Below are 15845 nucleotides of genomic sequence, written 5' to 3' on the forward strand. Positions count from 1 at the left end.
TTACATGTTGTGAAAATCCCATAAAATCCTTGAAAGTTTCCCAAATTCAGGTAGTTTACTGATAAACTTTGAGAGTTATCATTCATTTACCCTCTCTTTGTAACCTTATTTATAGCACATGTCTATCCTTTAGCCACTTGTGAAACTCTGCTGCTGTTGTTTCAGTCTACATTCCTCATAGTGAAAAATTGCCTGAGATAGAATATATTTTGTTAACCCCCTGCTCCTTTGTCTAGTGTGGACAATCACTCCAATGGCAACAGGGAGGTCAACTTGTTTGGGTAAATAGAGGGGACCAGGTGAAAAGTTAGTTTAACCTCTTTCAAGATGGTCATTTTGACCTTTGTTTTGATCTATACGTACAAGCAGACACATACAGTATCCTCCAAGTTTCCAACATAAGAATCTCCAAAAAGAGGCTAAATTAAAACTAGTGAAACAACAGTGTGGAGGAAGAGGACTTGTAGTTCTCCACCGTTTATAAACATAGTTTGTATAATGATGTAGTTTCTGTCACGCCCTGGCCATAGAGAGGCTTTTATTCTCTTTTTTGGTTAGGCCAGGGTGTGACTAGGGAGGGCATTCTATGTTCCTTTTTCTATGTTTTTGTATTTCTTTGTTTTTGGCCGGGTATGGTTCTCAATCAGGGATAGCTGTCTATCGTTGTCTCTGATTGAGAACCATACTTAGGTAGCTCTTGCCCACATGGGTTTTGTGGGTAATTGCTTTCTGTTTTGTGTTTTTCACCTTACAGGACTGTTTCGTGTCGTTCACTCTCTTTGTTGTTTTTTGTCATTCAGTGTTCAGTTTATTTAATTAAATTTACTATGAACAGTTACCACGCTGCGTATTGGTCTGATGATTCCTATTCCTCATCATCAGACGAAGAGGAGAGCCGTTACAGAACTACCCACCGCCAAGGGACCAAGCAGCGTGGAAGAATGGACTCCTGGACATGGGAGGAAATCTTGGACGGCAAGGGACCATGGACACAGCCGGGAGAGTATTGTCGTCCTAAAGAGGAGCTGGAGGCAGCCAAAGTGGAGCGGCGACGCTACGACGAGTTGGCTTGAGGAAAAGTGCACGAGAGGCAGCCCCAGAATTTGTTTTGGGGGGGGCACACGGGGAGATTGGCGGAGTCAGGTAGGAGACCTGAGCCAATTCCCCGTGCTTACCGGGTGGAGCGTCGTACTGGTCAGGCACCGTGTTATGTGGTGGAGAGCACGGTGTCTCCAGTGCACGTTCACAGCCCGGTACGTTACATCGCAGCTCCTCGAATCGGCCGGGCTAGAGTGGGCATTGAGCCAGGAGGGATGAAGCCGGCTCAGCGCATCTGGTCTCCAGTGCGTCTCATCGGCCCGGGTTATACGGCACCAGCCCTACGCACGGTGTCCCCAGTTCGCCAGCACAGCCCAGTGCGGCCTGTTCCAACTCTCCGCTCTTGACGGGCTACAGAGGGTATCCAGCCAGGACGGGTTGTGCAGGCTCGTTGCTCGGGACCTCCAGTGCGCCTCCACGGCCCAGTGCATCCGGTGCACCGGCCAAGGAAGAGGCTGCCTGTAGGTCTCCCCAGGCTGGTGAGTCCTGTGCCTGTTCCCAGAACCAAGCCGCCCTCCTGTCCGGAGCTGCCTGAGCCGCCCTCCTGTCCGGAGCTGCCAGAGCCGCCCTCCTGTCCGGAGCTGCCAGAGCCGCCCTCCTGTCCGGAGCTGCCAGAGCCACCCTCCTGTCCGGAGCTGCCAAAGCCACCCTCCTGTCCGGAGCTGCCAGAGCCGCCCGTCAGTCCAGATCCGCCCGTCAGTCCTGAGGCGCCAGAGCCGCCCGTCAGTCCGGAGCTGCCAGAGCCGCCCGTCAGTCCGGAGCTGCCAGAGCCGCCCGTCAGTCCAGAGCTCCCCTCAGTCCAGAGGCGCCCTTCAGTCCAGTGGCACCCTCTACGAGGGTCTTCAGTCCGGGGCCCGCTGCGAGGGTCCCCGCACCAGAGGCGCCACCTAAGTGGGCCAAGACTGAAGTGGAGCGGGGTCCACGTCCCGCACCCGAGCCGCCGCCGTAAAGAAGGCCCACCCGGACCCTCCCCTTTAGAGTCAGGTTTTGCGGCCGGAGTCCGCACCTTTGGAGGGGGGACTGTCACGCCCTGGCCATAGAGAGGCTTTTGGGGGTAGATGCTTTCTGTTTTGTGTTTTTCACTGTCTTTGTTGTTTTTTGTCAGTGTTCAGTTTATTTAATTAACTTTACTATGAACATTTACCACGCTGCGTGTTGGTCCGATGATTCCTATTCCTCATCATCAGACGAAGAGGAGAGCCGTTACAGTTTCTTTGTTTGAAGCCAGTGAACCCATCTCTCAGGCACACTACAGAGGTGAGAGGCTGAGAAGGCAGAGCTGACCTTAGCAACGGCCAGCCACCCCCTCCCCGCGAGGTCACTAGTCAATATGCACATTTACAGAGAGAAAAAAAAAAACATTACTGCATCATTACTGGGGCTGTGACTGGGAAATGGGGCCAGCAACTCCATGTAGGTTCCGGTTTTCCAATAAAGTGTTAACTTTCTTAGAGCTTTTTCCATACGAACAGACTTGTAATTGACAGGCTAGCTCCGTTCTGGTCAGCTCCGTTCTGGTTGGTAGGCAGGGGGTCGGGGTCGGTGAACATTGACAACAGTGTGAAGGGCAGGCACTTGACACTGAGATTGACAGCCATGCTTGATGCAATAAACATTCCATTGTTTGTCAACATTTTAAGTACATAATCTATAGTTTGTTGTATCATTAGGCCACAAGCGATGTCATACTTTTTCCAAATACTGTGGTTCACAAAGGCATCATCTACATCAAGCTATCAAAGGCCCGATGCCTGTCTCTGACAGCCATATACCACAAGACAAGTGTTTTCTGTTCCGAATCAACTTATATGAATTATCTTAATTACACTGAAATGTTGGGGTTGTGTAACAACTTGACATATCACTTGTTCCTGGCATAGATGATAATAACCTCAGGATAGAATCACTACGAGCTCTGGAATTCTTCTTTATTATATATATTTTTTAGATATGCAAAAAAAGTGTGATTACTTGTGTTTAATAAAGAGAGATGGGAAAAGAAGGGTAAACTGCTTAGCCAACAAATCAGAAAGAATGCTCAAATAGAAAATGTTAGATTGATTTCCGATTAGAATCCTCACAAAATCCTCACAAATCTTCCTGAGAGTGTCTTTCTTTGTAAGTGTGTGTGTGTGTGTGTGTGTGTGTGTGTGTGTGTGTGTGTGTGTGTTTGGTTTTACTATCCTTGTGGGGACCAGAAGTCGCAGTGGTGGGTAGTATATGGGGCTTTGGTGACAAAACGGATGGCACTGTGATAGACTACATCCAATTTGCTGAGTAGAGTGTTAGAGGCTATTTTGTAAATGACATCGCCGAAGTCAAGGATTGGTAGGATAGTCAGTTTTATGAGGTACATCTTGACTGTCTGCATCACTGCTTGGTATGGCAACTGCTTTGCATCCAACTACAAGGCTTTACAAGAGGGTAGTTACAGAGGGTAGTTACAGAGGGTAGTGCGTACGGCCCAGTACACCACTGGGGCCAAGCTCTCTGCCTTCCTCTATATCAGGCGGTTTCAGAGTCAAGTCATAGACTGCTCTCACTGCACCCGCACGGAAAGCGGTACCAATGTACCAAGTCTGGAACCAACAGGACCCTGAAAAGCTTCTACCCCCAAGCCATAAGACTGCTAAATAGTTAGTTAAATAGTTAACCAATGAATACCTGGATATTCTGCATTGACCCTTTTTGCAACTCTTTTGACACATCACATATGCTGCTGCTACTGTTGATTATCTATCCTGTTGCCTCGTCACTTTATCCCTAGCTATGTACATATCTATTTCAATTACCCCGTACCCCTGCACATCGACTCGGTACTGGTACCCCGTGTTTGTAGCAAAGTTATCGTTACTAATTGTGTATTTATTCCTTGTTATTTTTTATATATTTTTGAATCATTTCTCTTTTTTTTCTTTCTGCATTGTTGGAAAGTAAACATTTTACTGTTAGTTTACACCTGTTGTTTACGAAGCATGTGACAAACAAAATTAGATTTGACAGTATGGTGGGGTATGCAAAATGGGTCAACTTTGAGCACCTTTATCTCCTGAATGTTTTGGCATTCAGGTCCAAAAGCTCATTTTCTGACTTCTTCCACGGGCAAACATGTGTAACGGATGTGAAACGCTAGCTTAGTTAGCGGTGGTGCGCGCTAAATAGTGTTTCAATCGGTGAGGTCACTTGCTCTGAGACCTTGAAGTAGAAGTTTTGATGAAATCATGCTGTCAAAGATGATTAAATTCAAATGGATTAACCCATTAACATCCATGAGATTTGTGTGTCATCTCCTGAAGATTCCCCTCTCTGTATTGGGAGTTGAGGTGAGTTCACCTGACATAACTATCAACACTAATATCTGCTGAGTTTGCAGCTTTGATACATCGTGCCTGGAGAGATGTCCCAATGTTTGGACTTGCCCTACATTCTAACAAAATGTCACACTGCCATATTGGGGAGTCTACGTATTTCTCTTTGCATGCCTACCTTTCCACTGGATACTCCAGGTAACCTTGAGGCAGAATGTGTATAATTTAGAATGTGCCAATGGCAGTAAATTATTGCAGCCCATGGGCAAGAATGCAAAAGCTCAAGAAGGATCTTAAAATTGGTCATCTATAAATTGGAAGGGCAGGTTATGTAACTCCTTTGATACAATATTATTACACAAATATAATTTAGTTATTAAAGGGGTGATCCGCAGTAAACAATAAAGTGGCCACCTGCCAATGTTTTGGTAAAGAGCTGAGGGATTGGGCTGGAGAAATGTGTCTCAAGTTCATACAGAGCCATGGATGCAAGGACTGACCATCCATTATATCAAACTTATAGTTGAGGCTATACAATGTTTGTTTACAATTACATTGTTTACAAATAATGGTCAAACAAGCTTATATTTTTAGTTCTGATGGGGTATGACAGTTGAACTAAGCTCATGAGACTTCAAGAATCAATGAGTATATAATTTATCAAAGTCCAAAAATGGAAGTACCAATCGCATTTTGCCGCTTTAGATACATTTAAAATGTGCAGCTCATTAGACGACAGAAAACTACAAACGCTTTACGTTAATCTTTCGTAATGTGTTGTCACAACATAGTCATTACTACAGTAACAGCAATATACGACCAAAGATGGCGCCCCACGTTTGTCTCTTGTGAGGAAATGTTGTAGAGAAAATACTATTTCACGTATGTAGGCAGTTTTGCGATAGTTTATTGTGAAAGCAAGATATTACATTTATATTTTCGCTATTTACGTGTGATAATTGTATTGTGCGAACCGCAATGGCGATGCAAGGTGGGACTGCACTTCAGGAGAAGGTCAGTCGGCTGTTGAGCAGAAAGCATAAAAAGCCCGTTCTGAAACCCAACAAGCCGCTTGTTCTGAAAGATGAGGTCGCCAACAGGAAAATTAAGAAAGGGGGTAAGGCTTTTCTGTTAAAGGCTTCCAAACTAACCTGTGTAATGACATGTTCTATCCAGTGGACACGGCTGTAGACATAACACAGCCAACAGCCCAGTACATTTAGTTAGCTAATTGCACGTTTTGTTATTTATTGCTTTACGATTTGTACTGAACGACACGTTTCCCCTAAACGGTGCGCACCGTTCTTCAACAGTCTTGAGGTACGTTTGCTAGCGGTTGGCAAGGTGTGACCTTATCAATATGGGTGTGAATGACTATTTTAAATCGCACAGAACACACGATCGTCCTCTGGCCCATCATAATCACGTCGTTCTTCAACTTGGGTGTATTCATTCCGCCAAACATTGGCTACTAAAACGAGTTTCTATTTGAGAAATGCGGGTAGGTTCCTCCCCGTTTCATTTGCTTCTGTTTAAGAAACGTTTTGGAACATAATAGGCGGAATTAATTTCCCCTGGTCGTGCTGTTCAGTACAGCATAGTTTCGGTGGAATTGAACATTGCACACTGTTCTGTCTACTGAACGTGCCCCAGCTCTCTACACTCTGATTGGTCGGCTGTGTTGACTGTTACATCTCTTATTTACAATGTGCATAAATGACACACTCCTGAAATCATTGTAGATCAGTCATCAGTATGCTGAATTAGTAGTACCTTATAATTTTGACAACAGCATTGGAAAGTGATTACACTGTTTTCCCACAGAGGCCACATGCGTCACAGAAATGTCCATGATGATGGCGTGCTGGAAGCAGAACAACTTCGTCGACACCCTCTGCTCCAATGAAATGCAGTCCTTCTATAAGTGTGTTGAGAAAGCCCAGGTATGTTGCTGCTACTCAGTGTACAGGAAATCCTTGCTCTAGGCTTATTGCACACACCCCTCTCTCCAGACCCCCTGTTGTTTTAAACTAGGTCAGCACGGTTATGTTCTTTTATTAAACATTTTGCTAGGAGACAAGGGCCAAGGTAATGAGACAGCACGGGTAACATAATTTTCTCTGCCGTTAACTGTCATGAGTCATAACCAAACTCTCCCCCTGCCCAGTTTCCTTTAGGGTCTTCCCTCCTGTTTTGCTTTTTATTTGTGTCAGGGCTAATTTCCCCTCAGCTGAGGTGTCCAGCTACTGCATGCTATTTTAGTGCCGCACAGATGGATAACAAGTTATTAGCTTAATTACGCTTTCAGTTTAGTGTCTACAAGTAGTAATACATTATTTATAAATGTGAATAAATACACTATATTTACAAAAGTATGTGGACACCACTTCAAATGGGTGGATTCGGCTATTTCAGCCACACACGTTGCTGACAGGTATATACAATCAAGCACACAACCATGCAATCTCAATAGACAAACATTGGCAATAGAATGTTCTCGCTGAAGAGCTCAGTGACTTCAACGTGGCACCATCATAGGATGACAACTTTTCAACAAGTCAGTTCGTCAAATTTCTGCTCTGCTAGAGCTGCCCCGGTCAACTGTAAGTGCTGTTATTGTGAAGTGGAAACATATAAGAACAACAATGGCTAAGCCGGGAAGTGGTAGGCCACACAAGTTCACAGAACAAAAATCGTCTGTCCTCGTGCATCACCCACTACCGAGTTTCAAACTGCTTCTGGAAGCAACGTCAGCACAATACCTGTTTGTTGGGAGCCTCATGAAATGGGTTTCCGTGGCCGAGCAGCCGCACTCAAGCCTAAGATCACCATGCGCAATTCCAAGTGTCGGCTGGAGTGGTGTAAAGCTCACCGCCATTGGACTCTGGAGCAGTGGAAACGCGTTCTCTGGAGTGGAAACGCGTTCTCTGGCGTTCTTGATGGAGTGACTTCCTCATCTGGCAGTTCGACGGACGAATCTGGGTTTGGCAGATACCAGAAGAATGCAACCTGCCTGAATGCATTGTACCAACTGTCAAGTTTAATGGGGGAGGAATAATGGTCTGGGGCGGTTTTTAATGGTTCGGACTCAGCCCCTAGGTGAAGGGAAATCTTAACGCTACAGCATACAATGACATTCTGCTTCCAACTGTATGGCAACAGTCTGGGGAAGGCCCTTTCCTGTTTCAGCATGACAATGCCCCTGTGCACAAAGTGAGGTACATACATAAATGGTTTGTTAAGATCGGTGTGGACGAACCTGACTGGCCTGCACAGAGCCCTGACCTCAGATGAAGATGGTGCCGACGGATATGGCAGCATCTCGACTAGCTCTTAGGAAACTTTTCAGTATTTTGTTTTTTTATGTACTTTTTTATGTACTCTTTTTTACATTATTAGCTCAGGAAATGTTTTGTGTCATAAAATACAGCCGGGAAGAACTTTTGCATATTTGAGTGGCGGTAACTCACCAGAACCAGAACTGTCAGCATTACGACCAGGAATAAGACTCCCTGGAGAAGATTTTTGTTCACTCTCCCCAGAGCAATTTAACTTGTTCCAGAGGCCGACCCAAAACATCGCCGGCGGAGGAGAGGCACTCGAGGCGGCCTGATGGTTCGACTTAGGAGGTGCGCACACCACCCACCGCTTCCGAGTATATTACTCGCTAATGTTCAGTCTTTGGATAACAAAGTTGAAGAGCAAGGATTTATTTCCAGAGAGTCATCGGGGCCTGTAACATACTTTGTTTCACGGAAAGATGGCTCTCTCGGGATACTCTGTCGGAGTCGTTAAAGCCAGCAAGATTCTCAGTACATCACGCAGACCGGAATAAATAGGGAAGGGTCAAGAAGGCAAAGGTAACTGAACTTAATGACTATCGCCCTGTAACACTCACCTCTGTCATCATGAAGTACTTTGAGAGACTAGTCAAGGATCATATCACCTCTACCTTACCTGCCACCCTAGAAGCATTTCAATTTGCTTACCGCCCCAATAGACCCACATATGATACAATCGCCATCACTCTACACACTGCCCTATCCCACCTGGACACGAGGAATACCTATGTAAGAATGGTTTTTATTGACTATAGCTCAGCATTCAACACCATAGTACCCTCCAAGCTCATCATTAAGCTTAAGGCCCTGGATCTGAACCCCACCCTGTGCAACTTTGTCCTGGATTTCCTGATGGGCCGTCCCCAGGTGGTGAAGGTAGGAAACATTACCTCCACTCCGCTTATCCTCAACACTGGGGCCCCACAAGGGTGCGTGTTCAGCACCCTTCTGTACTCCCTGTTCACCCATGACTGCATGGCCAAGCACGCCTCCAACACAATCATCAAGTTTGCAGACGACACAACAGTAGTAGGCTTGATTACCAACAATGACGAGACAGCCTACAGGGATGAGGTGAGGGCTCTGAGAGTGTGGTGCCTGGAAAACAATCTCACTCAACGTCAACAAAACAAAGGAGATGATTGTGGACTTCAAGAAACAGCAGAGGGTGCACCCCCTTCTCCACTGCGGTCCTGTCAATGTAGATAAGGTGGAAAGCTTCAAGTTCCTTGGCGTACGCATCACTGACAAACTGAAATGGACCACCCACACAGACAGTATGGTGCAACCGAGCCTCTTCAACCTCAGGAGGCTACATAAATTTGTCTTGTCACCTAAAACCCTCACAAACCTTTACAGATGCACAATTGAAAGCATCCCGTCGTGCTGTATCAACGCCTGGTACGGAAATTGCACCTCCCGCAACCACAAGGCTCTCCAACGCATCACTGGGGCAAACTACCTGCCCTCCAGGACACCTACAGCACCCGATGTCACAGGAAGGTCAAAAAGATCATCAAGGACATCAACCACCTGAGCCACTGCCTGTTCACCCCATTAAAGCTGGTGCAGAGAGACTGAAAAACAGCTTCTATCTCAAGGTAATCAGACTGTTAAACAGCCATCACTAGCACATTAGAGGCTGCTGCCTATAGGCATAGACTAGAAATCACTGGCCACTTTAAGGAATTGAACACTAGTTACTTTAATAATGTTTACATATCTTGCATTACTCATCTCATATGTGTATACACTGTTTTCTATACTATTCTACTGTATCTTAGTCCGCTCCGCTCTGACATCACTCATTCATATGTATAGTCTTAATTCATTCCTAATTATATCTGTGTGTATTGGGTATATGTTGTGTAATTTGTTAGATATTACTGCACTGCCGGAGCTAGAAGCACAAGCATTTTGTTTCACCTGCAATAACATCTGCTAATCACGTGTATGTGACCAATTAAAATGTGATTTTAATTTGAACCCCATCCAACACCATTGGGATGAATTTGAATGCCGACCAAGAGCCAGTCCTAATCGCCCAACATCAGTGCCCGACCTCACTAATGCTCTTGTGGCTGAATGGAAGCAAGTCCCCACAGCAATGTTCCAGCATCTAGTGTAAAGCCTTCCCAGAAGAGTGGAAGCTATTATTGCAGCAAGGGGGGGACCAACTCCATATTAATGCCCATGAATTTGGAATGATATGTTCGATGAGCTGATGTCCACATACGTTTGGTCATGTAGTGTATCTGAAGCCGATATGTTTTTAAATGAATTAGTATTTGTATTTATTATGGATCCCCATTACCTGCTGCCAAGGCAACAGCTACTCTTTCAGGGATCCAGCAAAATTAAGGCAGTTATAAAAGTTTTAAAACATAACACAAAATCCAGTATTGAATGAGGCAAAACATTTTCTTAAAGTTTTTCTTTCAATGTATTTCCTTACAGATTGCAGTGAAAAACAAATCAGAGCAACACACCATCGGCCAGAGTGGACGCCTTCAACCCAAACAAGCTAATATCCTGCTGAAAAGATACCCCAACTTACACGTAGAAATCTAGGACTACTCCCAGCCCTACTACTACGATGTATTAATTGACAAAGGTTGTGGGCCAGAGAATCTTAACCACCCTGCCCACTGTCCTCTGTTATCATGCTTGGCCTTTGTGGCCAACTGAGGTCTCTGCTAGTTCTTACGGTAAAGAGGAAGTCTCTGAGATCACAGAAACATCACCAACGTTCCACGAATGCTAGACGTGATTCATCAACAAAGTGAATTAAGTGGATTTATTGTGCTGCAGATGCACTTCTTGTGATTGCCATGTTAAATTGAGTACGCTGTTATAGGTCATCATATAAAACAGTACCATTAAAATGGCTTCAGTCACAGAAGGTTCCTACGAATATGTAACTTCACTCACTGTCTAGTATTTTGAAGAGCATTTTCATTACGCATTCAGTTATTGCTATATTATTGCATGGCTTTTTAAGATGCCCTATTAATTTACATTTCTCAAATAACGATCAAGGACATTTGTTTTCATAACTTGACATGGTATTGTGTGTGTGCCCTGGATGAAATATAGTGTGACTGACTGTTATCTCAGTGTCCTGAGTTGACTCCCATAAAATATATTTCCCTTTAAAAATTATCTAAATAAATCCATACTGCACAGACAGTGGTTGCTAATGATATTAAGATATTAGTGACCTCTGCAGTATTTAATTATGGTTATTTTGTTGCATTTCCTCTGGAGTGCACCACCACCGGACATTCACCTCAATAGGATACCTATTTTGAGTTTCCAATGGATCACTCAAATGTAATTTGAAACACTCCTGATATAGTTGAACTGCCTAGCTGTTCTGTATTATTGGCCAATTTGCCAGATAGGATTACATGCCAGGAAGCAAAGCCCATTGCAGGTCATAGTCTTATAGGTATTGGAAATCGTATTAAGATGACTGAGGTACCAAGACAATATCTCAGTGGCTGACTAATGTCTACTGGAATTTCAGCTCCAGTTTCCATTACCTTATAATTCACTCCTTTTTATAACTCACTCCTTATAATTCAAGTCCTTTTTATTCAGGCAATGGTTTTTATTTTGTGCTAATTAAGTTTGAAGTCTGTCAGCGTTGGGATGTTGGATACACTGTCTTATGTCTGCCATCCAGGAAACTGCTAAATCCTCTATCAGATTTGGGGGGGTCCTCATTATAAAAAGAGAAAAGTTGCCATCTCGCTCCACCCACACTGCCCACCATTTCCTTGCCTTTTTATTTCCTGCTAAACGTGCATACTGAAATGGAAATGCTTTCCTTTGTCATCAGCACTCGTGCAGATGGGTTTGATCAAACCACCACAAAATAGCAATTCACTCTAGGGCTGAGTCCGACCTGAGTTAAGCTTGCATAAATGGAGCACAATTCCCTCATTAACTTTTCTCTATATGCGTATTCTGAGCTTGAATTTAAGCAGGAGAATAGAATGCTATTCACCTGCTATTCATTTGGGTGGAGATCAAATGAATAAAGGTGTGGTGGAGGTGTCAATAGATACGCAGTATTCTGACCTTGACTTAATTCCCTAATAATTCCCCCACCTTACACACAAGGAAACCATGAATAAGGTCTAGTGAACCTACCGGTTCCATGTAGAAAAAGCATCTACCTGATTTTTTTAGACTGAAATAACACCATTCTCCATGCACTGTAATTTACAACTTGATAAGAGCTATTGATAAGAGCTAGGTAAATTAGTAATATGTTTGGGTAAGGGAATTGTAAATAGAAATAACTTTATTTAGATCTATACCAAACAGAAATATAACGCAACATGTAAAGTGTTGATCCCATGTTTCATGAGCTGAAAGAAAAGATCCCAGAAATTTTCCACACCCACAAAAAGCTTATTTCTCTTAAGTTTAGTGCACAAATTTGTTTACATCCCTGTTAGTGAGCATTTATTCTTTGTCAAGCTAATCCATCCACCTGACAGGTATGGCATTTCAAGAAGCTGATTAAACAGCTTCTTGCGCCCCTGTCCAATCATGTGAAATCCGTAAATTAGGGCCTAATAAATAGATTTCAATTGAATAACTCCATAAAAATATATTTTTTATATTTTTGTTCAATATATTTGATCTTATAATCACTGGAGACAAAACCAGTCATATGACAGCAAACTGAAGCATATCAACAGTAAAGTTTACGAATTTAAATTTTACTGCCTTTTAACTTGCTGGAATAGGCACTCTCAAATGTCTTAATTATAGGCTACCCTGACTTTTTCTGTTTCCTATTTCTATTATGTTAAATATTAGCCACTGTCAGTATCGACCGTCAGTAGGTCTAGTAACCACACATATTCAACTGCCAATTTACTGTTAGTTCCCTTCAGTTGGTATTGCCTACATTATCATTTTATTTATTTACATTGTTTTGTTTACCTTCATTTGCTTCTTCTGTAAATGCCGCCACGGCTGTGTGGTTGTTGTTGAGGATCATTAGTAACAGTTGATAAAACAAATAGGAGAAATGTGGTGGACCCTCTGTTAAATTACACATTTCTCGAGGTTAGAATATTGCAAAAAATATGATAAATCTTTCATTCGAGAGAAGACAACCTCCCACGTTATAACATCGGCCAGTATTGAAATCTGACATGTATGATAAACATTTTGGGGATCTAAATGTAATATTCCTATTAACTTCCAGTGTAGTTAAGAGTGGCTGTATCGCAATGCTACGTCATATGGGCCTAATTTCTGCCTGCTTGAACGACAATATCTCAGATAGCCTACATGAAATGACCCCAGGAATCGATAAAACATTGCTCAGAGATGCACAAAAACAATATAACATTCAAAATGGGTGAGTCTTTACTTTCATTTTTGTTTGCATACATTTTTACAATAGAGCCAATTTTGACTTTGCAGCTGTCCTATCTAGTGGAAATTGCTCAGTTCTGCCTCAAGGACCCATCCCAATAAATGTCAACCTGCTTAAGAGGCATAGAGCCCCACAGTGGAGGTGTCATAATACTCATAAAACCCAGCGGTCAAACAGGGAAAATGTTCCAATCGTTTTCCCACCATTCATTTTTACCATAGGGGATTTTAGAAACACTTAAAATAAGGTCTGTGTTTCGTGTAGGTTTACCCTGGCATGACATTTTGATAACCGTGTAAATCTCTCTAGGACAAGGTGACTTTATCTATATATTCAGCTCTATTAACTCTCAGATTCTGAAATGCTAAGTAGACATCATACAAGCTCCTGCACGTCATCTCTAGCTGATACCTTTGCTAACAGGTATTGTGTCAATTTTAAACTTCACAAGAGAGTTCATAGAATTGTCCATTTACTTTTTTGGGGGGCCAATTTATTAATTACTAAATGTAGCTAACATTAGATAGTAATGGTCCTGTGTAGCTCAGTTGGTAGAGAATGGCGCTTGTAACGCCAGAGTAGTGGGTATGATTCACAGGACCACCCATATGTAAAATGTATGCATGCATGACTGTAAATTGTTTTGGATAAAAGTGTCTGGTAGATGGCATATATAGGATAGTTAATCCAGAGATTATTACTTTTGCCTCGATTCGGCAGTCTCGTCCAGATCATCATGGCATTTGTAGTTGTAGAGATTCTTACTTTTTTCTCGATTCGGCAGTCTCGTCCAGATCATCATGGCATTTGTAGTTCTAGAGATTCTTACTTTTTTCTCGATTTGGCAGTCTCGTCCAGATCATCATGGCATTTGTAGTTGTAGAGATTCTTACTTTTTTCTCGATTTGGCAGTCTCGTCCAGATCATCATGGCATTTGTAGTTCTAGAGATTCTTACTTTTTTCTCGATTCGGCAGTCTCGTCCAGATCATCATGGCATTTGTAGTTGTAGAGATTCTTACTTTTTTCTCGATTCGGCAGTCTCGTCCAGATCATCATGGCATTTGTAGTTCTAGAGATTCTTACCGTTTCCTCGATTCGGCAGTCTCGTCCAGATCATCATGGCATTTGTAGTTCTTTATGATAGCTAATTAGCATTTAATTTTGGGGAGGTAAATACAGAGGAATATATTGATAAAGTCACCTTGTCCTAGAGAGATTTACATGGTTATCAAAACGTCACGCCAGGGTAAACCTACACGAAAGTGTTTCTAAAAAAAAAAAAGAATGGTGGAAAAACAATTGGAACCATTTCTTTGTTTGACCGCTAGGTTTGATGGGTATTATGACTCATACTGTGGTAGTCTATTAGAAGAAGACAAATTAATAACCAATTGAAGGACATCTTGCAGAATTGCAGGATAAACAAATGTTAGAGTTTATACATAGCTGGCCATAAATGGATGTTGCATTTTACTTTATAAGTTGTTGCAGCATGTTCTCATAGACTAGATGTAACATAGTGAATGTAATTCCGGGACACTCAAATTAGTAGGATATGTTAAATTTGGTATGGTTACATAAAACAGATTGTTACTTACGTTTGGATGGGTGGACATATAACACAAACGTCTAGCAACCCAAAGGTTGCAATTTCAGATGTCATCACGACGACGTTAGCATTTTAGCTAGTTAGCAACTTTTCAACTACTTACTACAGTTTAGCTACTTTGCAACTATTTAACATGTTAGCTAACCCTTACCCTAACCTTACCCCTTTTAGCTAACCTTAACCCCAACCCCTAGCCTAGCTAACAATAGCCAGCTAGCTAAAGTTAGCCACCTAGCTAGAATTTGTAACATTTTGTACGTTTTATATATAACATATAATATGAATTGTAATTGGGAATGTATCATATGAAATGGGTGATGGACATCCACAAATTAATACATACACTACATGGCCAAAAGTATGCTGAACATCTCATTCCAAAATCATGGGCATTAATATGGAGTTGGCAACCCCTTTGCTGCTATAACAGCCTCCACTCTTCTGGGATGGCTTTCCACTATATGTTGGAATATTGCTGGAGGGACTTGCTTCCATTCAGCCACAAGAGCATTAGTGAGGTTGGGGCACTGATGTTGGGCGATTAGGCCTGGCTCGCAGTCGGTGTTCCAGTTAATCTCAAAGGTGTTTGATGGGGTTGAGGTCAGGGTTCTGTGCAGGCCAGTCAAGTTCTTCCACACCAATCTCAACAAACCATTTCTGTATGGACATCGCTTTCAGCATTGTAATGCTGAATCTGGAAAGGGCCTTCCACAAACTGTTGCCACAAAGTTGGAAGCACAGAATCGTCTAGAATGTCGTTATATGCCATAGCATTAAGATTTCCCTTCACTGGAACTAAGGGGCCTAGTCCAAACCATGAAAAACAGCCTCCACCAAACTTCACAGTTGGCAGTATGCATTCGGGCAGGTAGCATTCTCCAAGCATCTGCGTTTCCACTGCTCCAGAGTCCAATGGTTGCAAGCTTTACATCACTTCAGCCACTCTTGGCATTGCACATGGTGATCTTAGGCTTGTGTGCAACCGAGGACAGATGATTTTAACGGGCTTCAGGACTCGGTGGTCCTGTTCTGTGAGCTTGTGTAGCCTACCACTTCGTGGCTGAGCCATTGTTGCTCCTAGAA

At 43.0% G+C, this 15845-nt stretch overlaps 1 protein-coding gene across 1 annotated transcript; it reads left to right on the plus strand.

The window, feature by feature from the left end:
- Positions 1 to 5205: 5205 nt before the first annotated feature.
- Positions 5206 to 11817, plus strand: LOC139411313 (coiled-coil-helix-coiled-coil-helix domain containing 1). The gene is made up of 3 exons (XM_071157503.1): positions 5206 to 5523; positions 6231 to 6349; positions 10205 to 11817. Exons 1-3 carry the CDS (start codon positions 5385 to 5387, stop codon positions 10316 to 10318), a joined length of 372 nt encoding a protein of 123 aa, XP_071013604.1. The 5' UTR covers positions 5206 to 5384; the 3' UTR covers positions 10319 to 11817.
- Positions 11818 to 15845: the final 4028 nt, after the last annotated feature.

The sequence above is a fragment of the Oncorhynchus clarkii genome, chromosome 1, assembly GCF_045791955.1.
Source record: "Oncorhynchus clarkii lewisi isolate Uvic-CL-2024 chromosome 1, UVic_Ocla_1.0, whole genome shotgun sequence".
Classification (NCBI taxonomy): domain Eukaryota; kingdom Metazoa; phylum Chordata; class Actinopteri; order Salmoniformes; family Salmonidae; genus Oncorhynchus; species Oncorhynchus clarkii.

What these genes read in the sequence shown, in the direction of transcription:
- LOC139411313 (XM_071157503.1), top strand. Translation starts at nt 5,385, where the DNA reads ATGGCGATGCAAGGTGGGACTGCACTTCAGGAGAAGGTCAGTCGGCTG. An exon ending in CAGGAAAATTAAGAAAGGGG is followed by an intron (nt 5,524 to 6,230) that starts GTAAGGCTTTTC and finishes GTTTTCCCACAG; the next exon opens with AGGCCACATGCGTCACAGAA. An exon ending in AGTGTGTTGAGAAAGCCCAG is followed by an intron (nt 6,350 to 10,204) that starts GTATGTTGCTGC and finishes ATTTCCTTACAG; the next exon opens with ATTGCAGTGAAAAACAAATC.